General features: G+C 36.3%; 1 protein-coding gene across 1 annotated transcript; it reads left to right on the top strand.

Moving 5' to 3' along the window:
* The first annotated feature begins 3,081 nt into the window (after positions 1-3,081).
* LOC111517417 (clavesin-2) lies at positions 3,082-23,030 on the top strand. The gene is given in 3 exon segments (XM_023173575.2): positions 3,082-3,534; positions 21,171-21,934; positions 21,937-23,030. Coding segments are annotated over 2 exon segments (825 nt in total). The 5' UTR covers positions 3,082-3,534; positions 21,171-21,177; the 3' UTR covers positions 22,005-23,030.
* The last annotated feature ends 368 nt before the right edge of the window (positions 23,031-23,398 follow it).

Here is a 23,398-nt window from a genome sequence, read left to right on the forward strand (position 1 = left end):
CAATGATAGTTTTAATGAACGCACTGTTTGATGATGGTTTGCGAAATTCCGTTCCGGAGATTTTATCCTCGAAGATGAGCACCGAAGTGCTCACAAACATTCACAACCTTCACAAACAGCGATGGGTCGTATTAAATCAAGTTGGGTGGGCCTTGTTTGTCTCATTATAAAAAAAATACATTGAAAAAAATAATCAGAATCGGACTGAGGACTTTCGAAGTTTGTTCTAAGTATTCCTTGACGCCACTATATAGTGAACATGATTATTTATGAATTTGCACCTATAATTATTATTCTGTTTTTCATCGATATTATTTTTTAATGGGTTTCATACGATAACCATGAAAAAACGTGCATAATTATGTAACAATAGTTGTTTGTTTTTTATTGATGTCAAATTCGTTCCAGTTGTCGCGTAACAAATAACATTTGCTTTTTTTGAGGTTCAAGTTTGACTGTATTCACCAGTAGAACTCACGCAATTTTCAAGTCTGAGCGAGTTGAAACTTGGAATTGACATGGAGGATTATCCACTTTATCATTGAAACTCGGTTTACGTTTAGACTTGTGATTAGATATACAGAGTGTCATGGGTTAAACTCAAAGAGTGATAGGGAAGGTCATTCAAGGTCAACCAAGAAGTTCATATAACATAGGTTCCGATTACTCGCGGTTATCGAGCAGTTTTCATTTTGAAAAAATGCGTAAGAGGAAAAAGTTTTGTAAAAAAGTTAAGAACATTTTTTGGCACAATTCAATCCCGTTGAAAGATACCTATTATTTTTGTGGAGGAGTCAACGTTTCTTGAAGTTTTTTGGATTCCTAATCTTTTACATAGTGCCACAAATAAAGTTCGCGACGTATGGAAGTTTTTTTTATTAATAGAAATAATGAAATTGGACTTTGCAGTTAGTTTGTGCTTGAAAAATGAATGGAAAAGAGTCTCTTTCCTTCATTCATGTGCTACTCTAAACCTGTCGAATTTGACATTTTTCTCGAAAATCCTCATAAAATCAGTTTTTTTTGGAAGTTTCGAAAAGAGCCAAAGAAAAAAGTTGCTTGATTTCCAATTTTATACCCTTGCTCAAAATTTGGACTCTACTGTGACTTCGACTTTTTTTTCCAAATTTTTTTTATTTTTCCAATATTTCGCGCTGTCGATTCGAACGAAACATGATTCAAATTTCATAAATTTAATGAATACGAGACTTCAATGTCAAACCTTGCCCAGAAAATACCCGCATTGGCCTGTTACCAGCAAAAGAAATAAATACACCTCTAGAAATTCGTTCTTGTTGTTGCAAAGTTCATCTAGTTTTTTCATTTCATTGTTAAACTGATTCGGATTTTCAGTTTATGGGCATTAATATGTCATTAATCGGATAAAGGTATTTCTTTTATCTTTTATTCATTCTTAATTCACTCCTATTCCATATATATATATATACATCGGAAAAGTCTAGGGATATTTTTATAACATTCTGAATATCATAAAAATAAATGCATGAGGTCGTTTAATTTCGATTAAATTGGTACACTCGACCACCCTGTAGATTTCTATGAGTTGAACAAAGCCTGCAAAAACGGTAACTAATCTTTTATCAATTTATGTACAAACTGTAGGTTTTCGGCTAAAATGAATAATCTGAAAGTGTCGAGTTTGTACATTCTATGCAGTTCTTGCTCAGCAATTAAACTGGAAATATTGTGCTTTAACATGGAACGCCATCACTTACCATTGGCTGAGATGAATAGAGCTGTAGGGCTTCTTCAAGGTGACATGCGACAAAATGATGTAGCTCTTCGTTTGGGGGTCTCCCAAAGTGTTATCAGTCGATTGTGGCGGCGTTTCCGTGAAACTGGCAGTCCAGCCGAACAACATCCAGGGCGAGGACGCGCTACAACTGCAGTTCAAGACCGATTTTTGGTCTTAACCGCAAGAAGACAACCGACAATCACAGCATCTGAGTTGGTTAACGTGTTGCAGCAGACGCACCAGGTAACCATTGGTCGTGATACTGTCAGAAATCGACTGCATGAAGCAGATCTCCACAACAGAAGGCCACTTAGATGTCCACCTTTGTCGAGAGGCAATCGCGGTAGAAGATTAGAGTGGTGTCAAAAACATCAAAACTGGGATGCAAATGACTGGGCCACAGTTTTGTTTACAGACGAATCAGGATTTGGATTTCATCCAGATTCTCGTCGAGTAAGACTGTGGAGACGACCTGGAAATAATGAACGTTTGAGACACATCCAGGAAGTCCACACATACAGAGGTGGTACACTAATGCTATGGGCAAGGAGTTGATGTATTGCCATGGCCAGCACAATCACCGGATCTGAATCCCATCGAGCATGTGTGGGACATGCTTCAACGAAGAATTACTCCGCATATGGGGAACATTCACACAACGTTTCAATTGAGAGCGCTTTTAATCGCTGAATGGGCAAATGTACCTCAACAAGACATTGACAATCTCATTTTGTCGATGCACGATAGATGTAGGGCCGTAATAAACCAGCGTGGAGGCCATACTTTGTACTGATTCCAATTTGTCTGTATTATGATTATTTTTCGGGGTGCCAAAGAAAAGCCATATTTTTTTTTAGTTTTGCTTATATGCGCACTCAGTATTTGTGACCATTTAATAAATTTTGTTGTAAGTTACATTCGTTTAATAATCACCCGCCCGTCAACTTTTTTTTTTCCTAAAGCGATCTAAAAAAAATTATCGCCATTTTTAAAAATATCCTTAGACTTTTCCGATGTATATATATATATATATATATATATATATATATATATATATATATATATATATATATATATATATATATATATATATATATATATATATATATATATATATATATATATATATATATATATATATATAGTTGTTGTGATTCTTATATAATCAGAAATGATTATTGAATAACAACATTAGTTAGCTCCCTAACTATTTTATTAAAAGGGAACTGCTGGAAGGTAGGGCGCACTATATCGTTTACTTGAACACCCTCGGATATCTAAATTGACCAGATTATTATATTCATTTGGTGAAACCGTCTCGAGTATTCAAGTAACTCCAATTAAACGTAGTAAATATCGTAATTCCGACGCCAAACATAATCTTTATCGTAGTGTTCGAATTTATCAGAAAATCGCGATAAAATTCAAATCACATTCCCCAGATAGTGGCACCACAAAAAACGATAGCGATTGAAGGTTCAATCGGCCCCGCATTCGTAAAGTTACAACACACCAAACTCAGCCGCGATCAGTGGGGGTTAAAAAAGTAAAAAGTGAGTCTATTGGGTGAGTCATTCGAGTACCGGTGACTGGACAGGTACTACCAGTAAGTAGTTGTTGATTCAGCGCCTGCTGCGAATCTACATACGTTTGTTTGTGTCGGCGTAGTCAGTATAATGGTGAATACCCGTGGAAGAATGGGACGATAGTATTTTTTGCTGTTTTTTATATAAAACTACTGCTACTGTCCAAAACGCAGTGGGATACTATTATTATTGGTGAGTATGGCTTTAATTTAGCACCTCAATTAACTGTGTTGACCTTCGGGCTAAGTAGAAGTCTGATATAGTTGTTTACTTCTATAAAAGTAGGTACTCATTGATTTGTAATACTCTAAAACATTGCGGTCTAGTACTTCTTATAATTTATATACCTATTCACTCCACTCCATTATTCATGACATTAATATTCATGCTTCGATGGATGCACGTACAGGAAGGATGTAAAAACGAACCATTTGGCTGACAATATTAATGCGCTCACTGAAAAATGAGTGTCAGTCTTCCGCTTTGCTTGTAATCGTCCCTATACAAAACTTTCAAAAATGTTAAACCTCGGCAGTACAAGAATGCTCTTGTTCCCCGATAATGCAAACGACCCGACTAAAGGTAATTAACTTCTATTCGAAACTTTCACTTAAGGTCGTCCCCGAAGGTTATGCAGGGACTGGTTCTCGAGGTGGATGTATATCTCGTTGATCGCTTTATTCCGATCAAAAGTTGCCATCCAACTCACACTTTCAGAAGGAGAGTTAAAAAGGTTGTTTCTTGATTTTAGGATCGTGAAACTGCCAGAATTCCGTTACATTTTTGAAAAAACATTCAGTTTGATCCCACACAGGATTTAGTTCGAGATTTAATAATAATATGTGCTGAATTTATTGGAACTATTCGTTCCCCACCATCAGCCTCATACAAGCTAATAAGCCTGATGTAGCCCTTCTCGACCACCAGAGCAAAAGACGATATTTGTCGTGGAGTTTTCAGCAATAAGGCGGAAATTTCAGCTGGACAGATGCACACAGTAACATGTAGTCGGAGGATATTGCAATCGATAAAAAGTTACGATTGTTATAAATAAAGTGATCGAGTAAAAAATGAGGTATTCTGGTTTTCTGTTAATAAACAAATAGAGAAATGTCATAGTAAAGAAGTGTATTTTGTCATTCTGTTGTAAAAAGAAATGTAACAAAATTTTTCTTAATTTTTTTCAATTGTTGATAATGGTTTGTTTAAATGACAAACTATAAATCAACCAAGAAAAAAGTTTTCTTCTAAAAATCATTATTTGTGTGTTATCCATAATTCGATTGTTTAATAACAAAAAAATTTGTTGTATACAATTTAGGATTATTCTTATAATTTTCTTCATCTTAATTTACATATAAACTAATTTTTGAAAGTAAATGTAATTCCAAGAACAGCTAAATGCAACAAAATGAAAACAAAAAATCCATTGTTTTCAATACTTTTTGGGGTTTTTTTGAGAAAATTGTGGCTTATTGAAAACATTTTGAAGAATAAGCTCCCGTTGAAAACAAATTATTCTTATGTTTCACGAAGTTATGCTTTTGTTAAAATTATTATCGTATATCTGCTGTGATAAATAATTGAATAATAGTTAAAATGATGAACCTGAAAAAAATTCCGCTTCGTGGAGTTCTTCTTGTATGCACACTTAAGATTATGGGATAAAAAATTATAAATGTTTTTTATTTTGTTCATTGTATTTTTTTTTAGTGAAAAAACTAATACATATCAAAGAAATGAGGGTAATTTTTTTATGTTTTGATTTTAAAAATGTTCATTAACAAATGACAGTAAATAATGGCAATCGTAATTTTAACAAATTTTTCATAAACGAATAGGGAAATTTCATAGTTGGGAAGTACATTTTGCCGTTTTGTTGTGATAAAAAAATATATACTTTTTTTTTCAATTGTTGATAATGATTTCTTTAAATTAATCAAGAAAAAAGTTTTCTTTTGAAAATTATTAGGATTATTCTTATAATTTTTTTCTAAAAGTAAATGTGATTCTGAGAACATCTAAATGCAACAAAATGAAAACAAAAAATCCATACTTTTTGATATAGGACGACAGCAGCTACGTGATTTCTTATGTAACAAACGGGTGTAACTTTTAAACAATTGAAGATACGATGATGGAGACTCAGATCTTTTTTATACAGAATATATTGATCTTCAAAATCAGCAATTGTAACTATTCATAATTATGATTGATCATTATAATATGCACTTGTTTATAAAAATTACAGACTTATTTGATATTTATATTTCTTTTTCTCACGTATAACTTGTTAAACTATGAAAATACGGCGATGGACCTTCAGGAAAATTGAGTTTACAGATTAATTATCTACAAAACATATCCGTATCTACATATCCGTAACAATATACCCGTTTTCCTTAATAATTGCCCAATTTCGTCTATTTTCAAACATTATGCTTAATGTATATCGGGGCAACTGAAAGGTAAAACTGGATCCACTGGCGTAGAAAAAATTCAAAAACAAGTACTTTTTCCAATCACCAGAACTGCAATACTCTTTTCGACGCGCGCTTCACCAAGCAATTTGTCATCTATTGAAGAATCACTGTTTATATTCAAGCATGGATTGAATTCCGCCACCACTGTGAGTCACCTGCTTCATGAAGATCGCTTTATTTTCAAGATGACAGGGCGTTTTTTCCTCATCGGTAGACGACAAGAATTTGAGAGGCATGATTAATATCCACTTACCAGATAATCATTTTTTTCAGCTGATGCAGGAAAAACCAGAAAATTACGCATGAATGTCTTTTCTTCGAAGAGATTTTGAGTCATTGTTTGAATTTTATTACAGGGCGTATTATTAAGTTAGCGATTACAGGGCGTATTATTAAGTTAGTAATGTCGCGTCATTTAGTGGAATTTTCCAGAACTCCCCCTTTTTTACTCATGCAAATCACTGGCATATTGGGAAAAACCAAAAATTCAATATATTGACTTATCTTCCAGTGGTGCCTGAGCAAGGGTGGAGATTTTTCACAGGATTTCTTTTTAGTTATCTCTGTAGAAAATAATACCGACAAGGCAGCAACAAATATACAGTGCATTTCTTTAATGTCCCCCCCCCTTTATTTTTTGAACGGGTCAACTCAAAAAATTGAAATTTGGGATAATAAAATGAATGCATGAATACTTTATTTTGAAGTGAAATTGACAGATGAGACTTTTAAGATGGCAACTGGGCGCCATCTGGGAAAAAAAATTAAATGGAAAGGGGGTCTTGTAGCACATCTTTTTGAAGCTCCTTTTTATCAGCCATATGGCAATCCCAGCAACCCGATATGGTTTGTTAAGTTATTTTTTGTTTACTAAGACGACAAAAAATGTCAGTACGACAATGAACATCATTGTTCACTTAGAATATTCCCATTTAGTTTTTGGTTTTACTAGTAAAAAGGTACCACGTCAGCAATCTCTAAAAAAAATTGAAGCGATTTTTATTTACGGTGCCACGCGTAACTTTCACGAGACCGAAAGGATTTTCAATGAACGTTTCCCGAATCGTCCTATCTGTAGAAAATATTTGAGGGAACTTGTATCCAAATTCACAACTACCGGTAGTATACATAACAAAAAGCCCCCAGGTCATCCGTCCATTCCGGAAGAACAGCAAGTGCAAATAATTGGTGAGATGGTAGTAAATCCTGAACAGTCTACCTATTCCGTCGCGAATGTTTGTGAGGTGTCTTCTTCTACTGTGTGGAGACTTTTGAAAAGGAATAGGTATCATCCATACAAAATTAAAATGGTACACCAATTAACTGAGGATGACCCTGATCGAAGAACAGAATTCTGCGAAATCATGATGGAAACCATTGCAAGACATCCTATCTATCTCCACAATATTTGTTTGAGTGACGAATGCACATTCGTCACAAGACCCCTCTTTCCATTTGATTTTTTTTCCCAGAAGGCTCCTAGTCGCTCTTTTGAAAGTTTCATCTGTCAATTTCACTTCAAAATTAAGTATTCATGTATTAATTTCATTATTCCAAATTTCAATTTTTTTAGTTGACCCGTTCAAAAAATAAAAGGGGGGTGACATTAAAGAAATGCACTCTAGACAATGGAGTTATTGGCTCTGTTGAAAACCCAATAGAAATTAAACGAAAAGAAATTCATTCTCCAGTATTATTTGAATTGTTTATTTGGTACTGGAAGGTTTTTATGAAGCACGCCGCATTGTTAATTTTTTATTGAGAATAAAAACAATCCAACAAATGGTATTGTAGATATTCAGTTATTCGATCCACATGAATTTTGGTGACGCAAGTTCAGATACAATCGGAATAAAGTCTTTAAAAAGAACAATAGCCAGAAACACAAGTTGAGAAACACCAAAAAAAGAACCCGATTAACGGAAATGAAAAATAATAGTTATATGTTGAAAGAAAGTCATTTTCAGTGAAGATTTTTTAATGATTAATAGAACTTTTTTTTTGTGAAAAATATTTTGAATTTACGGGGTGTACCAAAAAGTTTGCATTTGTACACCTGTATGAAGTTCTCCATAGCAATTTTTATATTTTTCAGATTGTTGGACGTGAAAAAAACCCAAGAAAGTTAGTGAAAAATAATTATATGGTTCTGAATAGGTATTCTGTAAGTATTCTTTAGCAGTTGAGATAATTTTTCCTGCATGGGGTGTGGCGAAAAGAATATACTTATTTAGATTGCAGGAAAAACGTACAAATTACTTATAGGGGAGCACAGCGGGGATTTCGGGATTTACTAAAGCGCGGCAGATTAATAAACAGGGGATACCTTGTATCCGGTTAAGTACCTCCACCAAAAATGAGCCCCATATATAAGGCCGCCTGTGAGGAATAAAGGATCAGTAAAAAAAAAATTGATCATCAGAAATTCTCGAGCGCGTCAGATTAAGGTAGGGTGAGTTAATTACCTGCTAAAAAGTGTATATTCCAGTAATCTGACAATTTGAGAGTGTCGTAAAGAAAGGGGAGGGCAGCAAAGTTGTAAAAAAATAACGTCAATTCTCGAGCGTAGCTAATTTTTTTTTATTTTGAAGGAAATACTTCAGGGATAACGAAAAATAAATAATCTGACGATTTCCGCAAGCCGAAATAACAAAAATTCGTCGATAATGCGTGCAGCTGTGTGATACCTATATTTCCCTCTCCGAGTTTCTATTCCTCTATTCTTTATTCACTTCTTCTCTATCTATTACTCTCTGACTCCGTCCCCACTCTGAATTTTGTTGCCATGACGCCATCACAGCTGATCACAGAGACTCGTTCGTGATGAAGATGATGATTAATTGATGGATGTAGCCATTACTACGTGGTAGGAAATCATAATGAAGAAAGGAGAAACTAAAATTTCAATGTTTTTCACCACTTTTATTTGTAACCAACGTTACTGCAGTTTCGTCCTATAAGGACATTTTCAAACTTATACAATATATAAGGACTTATACAATATATAAGTTTGAAAATGTGCATATAGGACGAAACTGCAGTAACGTTAGTTACTACATAGAAAGTTACATTTCTCTTTTCTTCATTAATTAATTTAATTTTTTTGAGCGTTTAAAAAAATGAATTTCTTATAAATACAAGTATTCTACTTAAAAAACATACACTTATTTATTTGCATGCTATTTCCTGAGCTTTTCAATTAATTGAGTTCAATGAATAAAAAAAAAAATTAAAATATTTTTTTTGTCAGATTAAGCGAATCCCTCTAGATAATCGTCAGATTATGAGACAGCACGTCTAAAACATAAAGATGAACCATATATATCTTAATCTGACGCGCTTGAGTATTTCAAAATGGCAAATTTTTTTTGCACATTATAATAATGGCCGCGAGTTTGCGTCAAATCGAAATCGTCAGATTGTTGAATGAGAGCTTTTTTTTGGTGCACTTAACACCTCTTTAGAAAATCTGACGCGCTTGATAAATTTTTTTTCTTTTCATTTTTAACCCTTACGTACAACCACCCACATCATGCAAACGATCAGATTAACATACCAACATTATTGAAAATACGTAGAACATTGATGCTATCAATATCTGACGTGCTCGAGGATGTCCATGCAACAGTATTTTTTACATATTCAAACATCTATAGCCGCTTCCTGCACCGATGAAAATGTATATATTGTATAACATTTTTTTCTTCTTATCATCTAAGCTTTGCAACCTAATATGTCTCAAATGTCTCAATGACGCTCGAGTAAATCCCCATTTTGCATCGTGGGCTCCCCTGCTATTGTCTACGTTTTGGTAGTTGACAATGTTTCGTGGTGCAATTCATTAGTAAGTTATAGGACTTCCATTGTCTAATATGATATAAATTGATTTGAAACCTCTATAAAAATTAAAAAGATTATTATATTATTTTGAAAAATTATTGGATCACTAAACTAGTTAACTGATTATTATATTAACCAAAAAAAATATATGAAATTACAATGAAATAAAATACAAACAACAATTGAAAATAGAGCTATCAACAATAAATCAAAATTGAAAATTATTAACAAGGAATTAAAATGAAAAATTAAAATATTTCAGACCAAGTTACTTCACGACGTTTCGTTAATTAGTATCCACAATCGTCTGTTCAAAAATCTGTTTAAAATCTGTTTGCAAGCTAAGGAATAACGATGTCTTACCTTTTAACGTGTGATTCCTAACACCTTCAGGTGATGACTGGAACTATTCGACGGCCATCTTCAGTTCAGACAGGTTGCGGATTATTGTCAGAAGGACAAATGGGACATGACTGAAAGGTGGCGGCGGTATGAAAGTTCTCAGATTCGACAGAGTGTCGGGGCCTTCTATATCGGGAGGGATCGTCTACAATATAATCTATAGCTCACCTAACTAACGGATTTTCGCGAGTTTCAGCATAATCAAAATACTCGCCGATTTCTCGACTGAATGGACTGCTGGATGGGAGGCAGCTACAAATATCTGCGGATGGCTTCATTCCGCACGAACCACGGAGCATTCCTCACTTTTCTGACCGAAGAAGATATCGTTCTCCTATGGTTATCGCCTGAGTCTTATTCGGATCTTCCATTCGAGGTACCAGCGCTCGAGGTCGTCCAATGTACGTTGCATGTCGACGATCCCAAGTTCCCAACCCATGGAAGATGAGAGGAGAGCCGTGTCATCGGCGTAGAGAGATATATTCACACGCTCGGACCTCGGGAGGTCACTGGTGTAAAGACAACACAGCGTGGGAGAGAGCACAGCTCCCTGTGGCACTCCAGCAAGGATCTTTCTGTTGTCAGACAGAGGCCCTCTACTCTAACCTGAAGGTTAGAACGCGACTAGCTTATACAGAAGACCTTCGTGCCATACACGTTCGAAGGCCTTCGAGGTGCCTAAATGAACGACATGAACTTTACGATTTTGGTTTAGTTCTGCGATTGTGTTTTCGAACAGTCTCAGTGCCTGCTCAGTTGAGTGTTCTCTCCTGAAGCCGAATTGTTCGTCAGACAGAACATTTCGGTTCTTAACTTCTTCGTTGAGTCTTTGCAGAACGACTCTTTCAGCCAGCTTAGCCGCCGACGTGAGCAGACTGATCGGGCGATAGTTCTGTGGGAACAGCAAGTTCTGACCCTGTTTTGGAATCATGACAACGATCGCATGCTTTCACCTTATGGGGAAGTATCTAAGGGCAAACGAACTGTTAAAGGTCTGCAGTAGATTTTCGACGTAGTTGTCTGGGAGCCTCTTCAACAACCTATTGATTATTGAATCGACCCCCGGAGCTTTTTTGGCGGCCCTGATATAACCCTTCAGCTCTTCCACAGAAGCTGGGTGGATGTTATCGTCGTCATGCTCCCTGAGGAGACGGTGAACCCGATTTTCCAGCAGAATATCACGGTCGATGTTATCATTGTCGTCATCGTTAAGTTGAAACTGACGTTCCATCGTGTCGGCAAACGTCGACGCTATGTCGGCGGGGGAGTAGCACACTCCACGCTCTCCGTGGAGCTCCTCCCACCTTTCGTTTTGGTGATCAATGATGACGTGTTTGACTTGATTGGCCATCCTACTTGCCGTAATTTAATCTCTTGGAAAAAGGGTTCGTTGAGAGAGCCTGGACTTATTCCTTCGAGATCTGACTATTTATAGGTCATTCGAGTGCTTTCACTTACCCCTTTTTTCCTCTCTCCGCTTCATCGGTTTTAGCGGGAGCTGACCGTTTCCATATGTTGTGTATCTCTACGCAAGCTTGGCTAAATGAGTTGTTGGACAACATATATGCGGCTTATTTGAAGTTTCTCCTAAACCAGTGTTCCTCCTTTTGGATGATTTCAGCTTGAGACCACTTGATGTTATGTTGATGAATCCAAACATGCTCTGCTATTTCTGATTTGCTGGTTTCTCATCGCTGTGTGTTACTCTTGTGCTCGGCAATGCAAACTTTCGATGGCCTCTTAGTTTCACCGATGTAATTCTTGGAATCGCAGTCCACGTTTGGTGACCTGGTTTTCGTGAGACTGCTACGGATAGTGTTCCCAGATCTGAGGAAGGTTCTGATGTTATACTAGGACCCAATTCTTCTTATCCTTTCCGACTATCATCTGATGTAGAAAAGTAGAAGTACAAGGAAGAGAAGCCGCCACAACCATAAGCATAAGCAAAGAAGCGTGACAATTTCTGTCAATCGTTCAAATCGTGGGGCACCCACTTTTCGAGCTTGTTGGGGCTCATCTTCGAAGCTAAAATCTCCGGAACGAAAATTTGCAAACCAACGTGGAACAGTGTGATCATTAACACTATCATTGCCAAATGCCTTGCACATTTTTTTGGTATAGTTTGGTAGCGCTTTGGTTCAATTCGTAGAGAAATATTGACTCAAAATCGCTTAACGACATCATATAGTAAGTAATGAGCTGGAAAGAGGCAAAAAATTAAAATTTGGGAAAAAATGAAGACCATCAATATAAACCGCACGACACAGTAGAATAAATATTTATCGAGATATGGAGCTACAAAAACGAAATTTGGATGTTATCGTTGAATTCGCCTAATTTATGTTTTACTCACGCTATTCTGCTAAACTGTTTAGTAATGAGGACATTTGGTGTATTCGATTTTCATTTTGTTGATAAATAAAAATGAAGTACGCTTTATTTCCACAAAATCGAACGAGGCTACTTCAGCATTGTTACATTATTTATAGTTGTTGATGATCTACATCCAAATACGTTTTCAAGAAACTAAGTTTCGTAATTACGTTTTGGAACTGGCCTCATTGCATTTTCAATCTTTTTACTGTAGGTAAGAAGGTAAGTATCATATTTCAACTTGGATCTTCAAAGTGACAGGGTTATATTCATGTAATTTCTTGATTACTCGAATTTTTATCTATGTTGTAATTCTTAATAAAATTGTGAGTAAGCTCAGACGTAGGCAGATACAGCTTGTCAAAACTAGAAAGAGACTTGAGAATTCTACCTCCTTCTCTCTCACACAATCTCCTAACGAACGCGCATCTTAGAGTTCCTAAGTCGAAACATTGAAGTCGCTTCCTAGATTTGACAAGCTGTATTCTCGTACAATCCAGTTTTGTGAGTTTCAAATGTCCAAACGAGTTAAGTTATAGGTCCAAAGTGAGTGGGTCTATTCAACCCTCCACCGCAACCCGCAAGAGTTTATTGTGGCTCACGCCTATTCACACTCGACCAACTAAATGCAGCTTCTTAACGAAGCTTATTAGTTTGAATGGTGAGTGGTCTTTCAGGTCAGATGGTAAGAGTACGGCTCTGCCGAACTCTAAAAAATTTATTTGGGCCCCAGCGGGGCAGGCACAAAGTATGTGCTCAGCTGTTTCATCATTTTCCAAACAGAGGCGACACACACTGGCTTCCGACAGTCCGAGTCTCTGCATATGATGATTCAAATGACACTGACCTGTAGAAAGGCCTGTTAGACATCGTAGTTTATCCCTCCTGTAGTCCAACAACTGTTTGGTATCAAGCTTCGAAGGGTGAATAAACACCTTGGAGTGAGCCAATCCTGGAATATTCTGTCAGAAGTCCATTAATCTCTTGCCATCCAGGTGTTCAATCTTTGTTTGGCAAAGCCCGAAGCGATGCCAATGACAGGTTCTGGTCCAATGAAGCTGCTTGCAGCACCCTCCTTTGCAAGGGAGTCAGCAGCCTTATTGCCTTCCAGACCAGTACAGCCAGGAATCCAGACCAGAGACAATTAGTTGAGTCTTCCTATCGAGGAGAGTCGTTTTTGGCATTTTGCTACCAATTAGACGTTGCTTGGTAGGAGCTAAGAGCTTCCAACGCCGCTTGACCGTCCGAGAATATTTTTATTGACTTGTGTATGAGGTTGGATTCTTCCAATCTCCCCGCACAGCCTAGGAACCTATGCAAATACAGTCGCATAGGTTCCTAGGCAGGTAGATATCTCTGTCTTGGGTCTGCAACTGAAAACACCTGCACCAGAACCGGAAGGTGTTTTTGATCCATCTGTGAAACAACAACTATCTGAATTTCATTGTCAATCACCTTCAAACAAACAACTATCTGCTCCTAATATTTTCTTCTCCCGGAGGATCCTATCCTCTCTTCTCGAGAACAGTACTTTTTGACACTGGAAGTTGACACTGCACCACTAATAGCCAGACAAGCCTGTCTCTGTAAGCCAGAGAGCTTTGCTTGGGCCGTTTTCCCTCCGTAAAGCCTTCAGCCACGAGGGAATTGCACCATAAGTGATCATTGGTTTTACCACAAATCCTTCCACATGTCCTTAGGGACAGTCTGGCTTTATGTAAAACTATTTCGAAGTGAGCGTTCCAGGTGAGTTTTTTTTATCAAAGACAATGCCAAGATATTTCCCGTCCGTTCCAAATGAAATGACCTCACCCTTGAGGGAAAGGTGGCGTTAGATCGTCCAATTTTCTCCACCTGGTGAAGTGTGTTATCACAGTTTTGCTGGTGTTGACAGACATCTGCTCCCTCTGACACCAACTGTGAACAACGTCCATCGTGGTTTGGAGGATATTACAAGCTACCCTTCGTCCAAACGGGTACTTGAGATTTATTTTGATGTACAGACTAGTGTTTGTTATTTAGCCAGCTCCTGACGATATTGTGCTGTGGTTTATTACAATAAAAGAAGATACGAAAACGAATTACATCACATTATTTCGAATAGCAGGTATTCGACTCTGGTTTTATATTATTATCAGTGGAATTGGCTTGGTTTCTCTCAATCGGATTACCTGACCTTGTTTGTCTACCTTAAGGGACAGGTAGCCAATGAACATTAATGAAATCTGGCTACATGTCCCTTAAGGTACACAAACAAGGTCAGGTAATCCGATTGAGAGAAACCAAGCCAATTCCACTGATAATTATATGAAACCAGAGTCAAATACCGGCATCTCCTACCACGTAGTAACGGCTATATCCATCAATTTATTTAGGATCCAATACTCGGCGCGATATTAGCAAGCTATTTAGCTGTTTTTTGTTTGGTAAACAGCCACACAAATATATTTGCTTTCGTTCTATTCATTTTTCAGTTGTCTAACTTAATTGAATTAATATGTTTTTTTTATTTCCACAGTTATATTGTGAAAACAAATAGAGTTACTAAATACTTCTTTTCTTTAGACATTATTCAAATTATTTTGTTAGGACTGATTAGTTTTTTTATTTTGAAACATTAAATGTTCTCAAAAGTGCGAAATACGATGAAACTCAGTAATCATACTCGTATTAGCCTATAGGGTTTCCTTGAAAATCATTAAACAAGACCTTCAACATAATTTTATCTTTATCGGAGATTAGATTGTCATATCAAAGTTGAAATGGTTTCAAATTCATGTTTGTAAAAAAACAAATTATACGTCAATATATATATATACGTTCATTAGGTAAACTATGATAGAACCACATCTTTTTGATATTATTACTTTTACAGTAGCATTTAGAGAGGTGTCAGTATTATTTTTTACTTTTTTTAAAATCTCGAGGGGTCAAATATGGTGAACGGAGAGCCTGTTGTTTTTGACAGTGACCAGCATGCATGTTCAGACCTTTCAAACAAATTAGAAAAATGCATTTTTCTAAATATTGTTGGAGTATTTTACTAGATAAAGCTACTCTACTTGTAATATTATAATAGATTTCATCAACTATTGGTCAAATCTATCCAAAGCTGCTAATAGTCGGTCACTGTTGATTTGGCAGTTGTACAAAATTGAAACTGATGGAAAAACAGTTATTTCAACTATTTTTCAGTTTGAAAGCTGAACCGAATAACCCCAATCAATCTACTGTATTATCTCACAGTAACATCCGGTAAACTGGTGATTTATATTACTCGCTATATTAGCATACGGCATTTTTCAGTTTACTTTGATTATCTCTACGATGCTAATGATCTACAAAGAAACAATATTGCGAGATCTCGTGAAGGAATGGGAGAGGTCTAGGTTCAGGATGTGCAATGACAGTGGTTCACTGAATGAGGAAATGTTTATAGAAAACACGTATCTTTTTAGAATCAACAGACTATTTTGTGCTACAGTATCAATACAAAAATCAAGAGTTGTGGAAAGCTAGATTTATTTGGCAACAGGAAAATTAAAAAATATACATCCATTTTTGGAGTTTAACCTCTGCAATAAATAATACCATTAAAAAAACATATTGTTTTGCACTAAATTATCTGTTAAACAATTTTATGCCTGTGAAACATCACTTTCGACAGCATTCCTCTTGTAATAGGTACTAGAGAAAAATCTGTAGCCTATCTGTAGTAGTATTCGGTGGTTTAAAAACATCACGTATTTTAATTTAAAAAAAAAATGAATGAAACCTAAGAAATAATGGAACTTGTTACTTGTTAGCGACTTTATTCTGTTGAAATGTCAATTGATTCTGATATTGCTGCAATTCAAAGGCATTACACAGGTCGGAATTTTTGGCACGTAAAAGACCAACACATTGAGAATAGTTTTTGACTAATTCAGGACGAAATGATGTTCAATCTGAAGATCATGCTGATCAGGCTGCGGGGACAAAAATGGCGACGGCCGAGCGATGACTACTGTGGGGCGGCGCGGAACAGGAAGATGTGGAGAAGTATCTCGCGTGATCACGAAACGCCACCACTCGTTTCGTACGCGTCACCTATACTTTCGATGTTGTTGTAAGCATCGCCACTGTTCCGCCGTCGCCATTTTCGGGCCCGCAGCCTAAGGCCAGTAATATACACAAATTGAGAAAAAAATAATCAAATGGATAATGAACAATGATCACAGAGATGTGTGCTGTTTGCGGTAATAAAGGCTGAAGGGTGGCTCAAACGAAAGCATCCAAAAAGTTTTTTCATATAAGAGACTCCAAAACTTATCGGAGTCACCCCCATTTATGTTATGAATTTTTTGCAGCTTGTAGTTTTCGAGTAATGAATTTTTCAATGTTCCTATAGGAATTTTCGGCCGGACCGGCTTGGATATTTTTGGAAGTTTTTTTCGAGAAGAGTTTTTTTTTTCGGTATTTCTTTTGTAACAACTGTCCATACCGCCATTCGCTGAAATCGGCACTCCATTGTGAGCAGGTTTTATGTGCTTTCTCTTATAGGCCGAATCCAAAATATTAATCTAAAAAAATTGTGATTGTTCTCGTCTACAATGGGCTTGTTTCATGATTTTTGGTTTACAGTTCGTTTGGTAGTATTTTCAAATTGAAAAATTGTGCACTTTGTTTCAGCTCTCTAAATAGCGTTGATTTCCCGTAATTAATTATTAAAAATCGGATTTTCTAGGCTCGAGACGTCACGGGCCTAGTCCTGCTTCTTGTTCGATTGACCAATAGGAACAATACAAATAATGAACATTGCCAAATTGTAAAATTGACGGAGCGTATAAACAGTTTCTGATTCATTCGTGATTCAAAGTAAAATCACAGTCACCTCCGACAACTAAATCTAAGAAACAAGTGCAAGAAATTCATTGGAAGGAAGAATTTATTATACATGGGATCCAAATAACACAAAACATAATAAAAACGTTATTTTTGAAATATCTCCGGCAGTAGACATTTTCATGTTGATATCACAGAAATTTTAATAACGGGAGTGTATATGAACCCGTTAACGTTTAAATTAATGAAAAAATTCTCCATATGAAATAAAAAATACTCGAAAACCATGGTTTTAAATAGAATTTAACGAGCTATATTTTTAAATGGTTCTCGAATGCTCATGAACCCTAATAAAATAAATCAATTATGCATTCATGCCAGCCATCAAAAATAGGAAACTCAACGTTATATATTAGCTGTATTGCCACCCATTCAGCTATCTCTTTTGAATGTACTATTTATAATGTTTTATAACTTCGTATTTTTGTTAAAATAATTGGCACCTGGCAACACCGCTGTAGACACGATCAATTTTGTTGGTCAATATTTGATTTGGAATGTTTCATGTTCTTTTGTTTACCCAGTGACATTTTGTAATATTTTTCAATAAAGAATTCAGGTAAACTTAGAAAACCTTATATTGGTAGTAGAACTGCGAAAGAATTTTTGCAGAGAATATAATAATAAATTATGGATGGACTGACCCATTACTTGATGAAAATAACACTATCCACGAAACACTTCTAGAAATGAAAAACGTTTGTGAAAATAGTTTATTCATGATCATGGATGATACGATAATATACAAAAAGTTAATAACCCATTTAATTGTCCTGTATAACACAATGTATGATCCACAAATATTCTTTCTGAAGAGACATAACACATGGTCTGAAAAGTCCCATCAAGAGCCACACAATAATTCCAGCGCCGCTCAAACATTTCACCACTTTTGTAGAACGATTTTTCTTTTGCCTCAAAATACCTAGGCCTCAGTTTTAGCAATGACCTCTTCATTCGAGCGAAATTTCTCACCAGCGAGCATTTTTTTGAAGCCTGCGAACAGCCAGTAGTCGATGGGAGCCAAATCTGGCAAATACGGTGGATCTAGGAGCCATTCGAAGTTCAATTCATGTAGTTTTGCCATTGTTTTAATTGACTCGTGACACGGTACATCGTCTTGATGAAACACATTTTTTTCTTTGCTATATGTGGTTGTTTCTTTGCAATTTTGGCCTTCAATCGCTTCAATAACTCTATGTAATATTCACTGTTGATGGTATTTCCCTTCCTAAGATAGCACAGCTCTACAAAAAAAAAATTTATGTTGCCCTAGATATTTTTGCAAATTTTTATGTTTTCGAGTGCCTAAATCACGAATGAATTTATGAAAGTACTGAATGTGCTCTATTTTTTATGATTTTTGACGTATCTTGTATTTTCAATAATAATCGGCTTGTTAGTAAAAAAAAATATGTTCTCAGTCATGATTAGGCTTCTGCGCAACTTTTTTGCGGGTAGAAACATCACGTGATCCCCACTTCTTGGGCTCCTTGCTCTGCAAAACAGCTGAGAACTCAGTTATTTGATAATATTGAAGTACTAACACGGAAATCTGGATAAGTTGTTATATGTTAATATTGTGTTTCAATTGTTGAGTGCCCGTTCTAATATATTTATCTTGTCTTTTTAAACATGAGTTTGTCACGAAGGAAGTGCAAATATAGTAGTGATTTTTTCTGTTATATTTGTGGTATTTATATATCAAAAAAACAAAAAAGAAATATCACAGACTTTGTTAAGGAAACTTATGCTGAGTATTTCGGTTTTAAAATGGACAAATTAGATAAATCATGGGTCCCTAATAAAGTTTGTAAGTCTTGCGTTTGAGTCTTTGCGGTTGTGGAAAAAAGGAGAACGTTCTGGATTAGACTTTGGTATTCCTATGATTGTTACTTTTGCCTAGTAGATGCTAGAGGTTTTAATCGAAATCAAACGTGGAGATATCCAGACTTACAGTCTACAAAATGTTCTGTTTTACACAGTGAAAATCTCCTTCGGCCTATTTATGTTTCAAAAGTGATTCGTATGTCCTCAAAAACAATGATGTTGCCAAATTCACAGAAATCGAATCAGTCTACCAGTGGAAGTGATTGGGAGGGTGAAACATCTACGCCAGAGTTGTTTTCTCAAAATGAACTCAGTGATTTAATACGTGATCTAAATTTATTAAAACAAGGATCAGAACTGTTAGCTTCAAGATTGAAAGAAAAAAATTTATTGGCGCTGACAGTTACAATTACAACGTACAGAACGCGAGAAAGTGAGCTATTACAATTTTTTGATGAAAATGAAGGATTGGTATACTGTAATAATATTGCGAAGCTGCTTCTGGACATGGGTTTGAAAGAATACAAACCTACTGAGTGGCGTCTTTTTATTGATAGCTGTAAAAGAAGTTTAAAATACGTCTCACTGCATAATGGAAATAAATTTGCATCAATTCCAATTGCCCATTTTACAAAACTCAAAGAAGAATATGAACATGCCAAATTAGTTTTAGAAAAAATCAATTACTCGGAGCATCAATGGTCGATCTGTGTGGATTTAAAAATGGTTAATTTTTTACTTGGTCAACAAAGTGGATACACGAAATACCCTTGCTTCATTTGTATGTGGGACAGTAGAGCAAAGCAACGTCATTGGGAACAAGATGTTTGGCCTGAAAGAAATTCTTTAACTGTCTGTAAAGCTAATGTAATAAGAGAGCCGTTGGTGAGCAGAGACAAAATTATACTTCCACCATTGCATATTCAGTTAAGAATGATAAAGCAATTAGTAAAAGCTTTGGACAAGGAAGGAGATAGTTTTAAATATATTTGTAGAAAATTTCAAAAACTTAGTATGGAAAAGTTGAAAGGTGGAATATTTAATGGTCCTCAAATACGACAATTGATGAAAGACACTGATTTTATTAAAGTTATGACTGTTCCGGAAAGTAAAGCTTGGGAAAGTTTTGTGTTGGTAGTCGAAAATTTCCTAGGTAACCATAAAGCACCGAATTATGAAGAAATCGTACAAAATATGCTGACAAACTTTCAGATTCTCGGAGCAAATATGAGTATCAAGTTACACTATCTTCGAAACTATTTGGATACATTTCCAGATAATTTAGGAAATTATAGTGAGGAGCAGGGAGAGCGGTTCCACCATGATCTAAAAGTAATGAAAGAAAGATATCAGGGTCGATGGGATTGTCACATGATGGCCGATTACTGCTGGTCTTTAAAAAGAGATTGTCCTCTGAAAAATTATAAAAGAAAAGCTCTTAAAAGGCGTTTCATGAAAATATAACATGTTTTCGAAATTTTCCTCTCTATTTACTTCAAAGTATCATATTTTTTTCCAAATAAAACTGAGATTATAAATATATCTGTTATTTTGTTTCTTGTTTTCGAATTTTTGTAATGTATAATTCAAACACTTATAACACTTTTCAAGTCATTGCTTCACTTGAACAGCATTTTTTTCCATCAAGAAGCAGTGTGAAATTAAAACACGATTTGTTTTTGATTCATTGTTTGAAAATAACAAACGTAGTGTCACACGTAACACAATAACTCGCAAACTTATAAGTAGAGTATTATAAAATATCAACAGTTTTCTTTTGAAGGTTAGTACTAACTGAAAAAGCGATGAAATACAATAAGATTAGCGTCATCTATATGTCAGGCCCGAGACTTTTAAGCCCATGTAGTACTCTTCTGTACCATTTTTGATATCATTTCATCCAAGAGGTTTCTGCTATATTCTGCAGGCCAGACGCCCTCTGACTTATTTTTTTACAAATATTTTCCCCTTTGTAATTCGGACAAATCAAACTGACCAATTTTTCGTTTCTTACAGATCTACAATGTCGGAGTTTATAGAATACAAATGGGGACCCTCAAACGTTCAGACGTTGGTTAAAAATGCTCCAAGATACTCGGACCAACGGGACAGAACCGAAGCTATCCAAACCATAAAGAAAATGGTGCAGCAGTGCGAAGATACCGAACTCAGATCCATCCTGCCACAGGACGACAAAACCCTACAAAAGTTCTTATTCGCGAGAAAGTTCGACCTGGCGGAGAGCTTTGATCTCTTGAAAAATTACTACCTGTATAGGAAAAGAAACCAGGACCTGTTTAAGAATCTGACACTAGACGCGCCGGATATCAGGAAATCTCTCGAAAACGCTCTTCCAGGAGTGCTGAGCCACAAGGACCGCAAGGGCAGGAGTGTGCTGATCTTCACAGGAACTAACTGGGACTGCAGTTATACTCTGATCAGTATTTACAGAGCCCTTCTGTTCGTCCTAGAGCACCTCATCGACCACATTCACAACCAGTCCAACGGCTTCGTCGTCATAGTCGACTGGACAGAGTTCACCTTCAGGCAAACCACCAACCTGAAGCCGTATATGCTGAAGCTGATGATAGAAGGGTTGCAGGACTGTTTTCCTGCAAGATTCAAGGGTATTCATTTCATCTGTCAGCCTTGGTACGTTGAAATGGCGCTTACTGTGATAAAACCGTTTCTGAATGAGCGAGTGAAGGAAAGGATCTACGTTCATGGAAACAATCTGAGCACCCTGCACGAGCACGTCCACAAAGACGTTCTTCCCGCTGAAATGGGGGAGAGCAGCCTTCGTACAACCCTAGGTCGTTTTTAGATACCCTGCAGTCGTACAAAGTGTGACAGTATTCGGTTTCAGCATGTACTTTTCCGTGGGGACACTCTTTACAATGCATTTGTTTTTGCACGCTGGCTACTCGATTTGTATGGCTTACTTCTGATAACAAATGAACTGTGCACGAGATGAAAGGGTTGTGTTCGAATGCCCCACGTTGGGCGCCTACGGGATGATCTTATTTATATATTTTATTTGATATGTGTGACATTGCGTTCCTCACTAATGATGTTTATGTATGACAATGTGATCTGATCATGAAACATTTTGAGGATATCTAGTTCAAGTTTCATTTTGAGTAAAGCTTGAAGAACTATGAAATGAAATTTGCATGGCAATGCTTCTATAGGTTCATTATGAACAATGGCAGAAAAATATTTTCCAGGCTCATACTCAAAGTAGACAGCGGTACTGAAAATATATGACTAACGATTTGTTATATTAGACGGACTGTGGGTTTCCAAATTTTGATGAATCTGATGATGGCGGAAATTGGGAAAAAGCAGTGCATTGAGTTACTCTAGAGAAAAATGTATGATGCAGTTTTGTCAAGGTCAGGTGACCTACGGATATTATAATTGTATGAGTCTTTACTAATCAACCGTGTACGAATTTTGTGTTAAACTAAATGCCTCTATCTCTGAGATTTTCATTGTCTTTCACTAAACCAAAGTTTACTAAGTTCATTCACAATTATTGTAATAATTGGCGACTATAAATGTATAAATGAGTGAAATGAAAGCATTTTATGGATTCTCGAAAACAGTAAGCCTTGAAATGAACAACATACCGACAAGAGTTCAATGAAAATATCAAAAGAGTTCTAGACTAGTCAACTTTCATATTAGAAAACAGTTGATAGAGTAAGACTAGGAAATAAAATTCGATGTAAGTTAAGAGATTTGATGTTCATGTTGACTCAAGATCGGTGTGCACGATGTTTATTGAACATGACAAATATCCAAGTTTTGCTTAAAGAAACGTATTTATTTTTGTTTATATGTTTATTTAAAAAAATAAAATGACAATATTGATCTGTCTTTTTTTGCTTAGAAAACCAGTAATAAATGAAGGCGTTTCAAAAGGATTCAGCTTAGAACCATGAGGCATATATGAGTTTTTTTTAAAGATGTCCACATATGATTTTTGCAGAAATATACAAATTTTCTAATGGAAAAATAGGAAACCAAGGTTGCTACAAACCTCTTGCACCTGTTTCTAAAGAATTTGTTCAATAATGACAGCCCAGCCCAGGCGCACCTGGGAAGGAGAACTCCCTCCGGTGCTGGCTGTGGGTCCACAGGGTTAACCACCCGCTGGACCCAACACTTGGTTCTCAAGGAAGGGGCCCCCACAATCGACCTGCTCGGAGGGGTCAGAGGCAAGGTGGTGGGGCCCAAAA

Source organism: Leptinotarsa decemlineata, unplaced genomic scaffold, assembly GCF_025532065.1.
Source record: "Leptinotarsa decemlineata unplaced genomic scaffold, Ldec_3_MD MMD2_P_RNA_scaffold_2, whole genome shotgun sequence".
Lineage (NCBI taxonomy): Eukaryota > Metazoa > Arthropoda > Insecta > Coleoptera > Chrysomelidae > Leptinotarsa > Leptinotarsa decemlineata.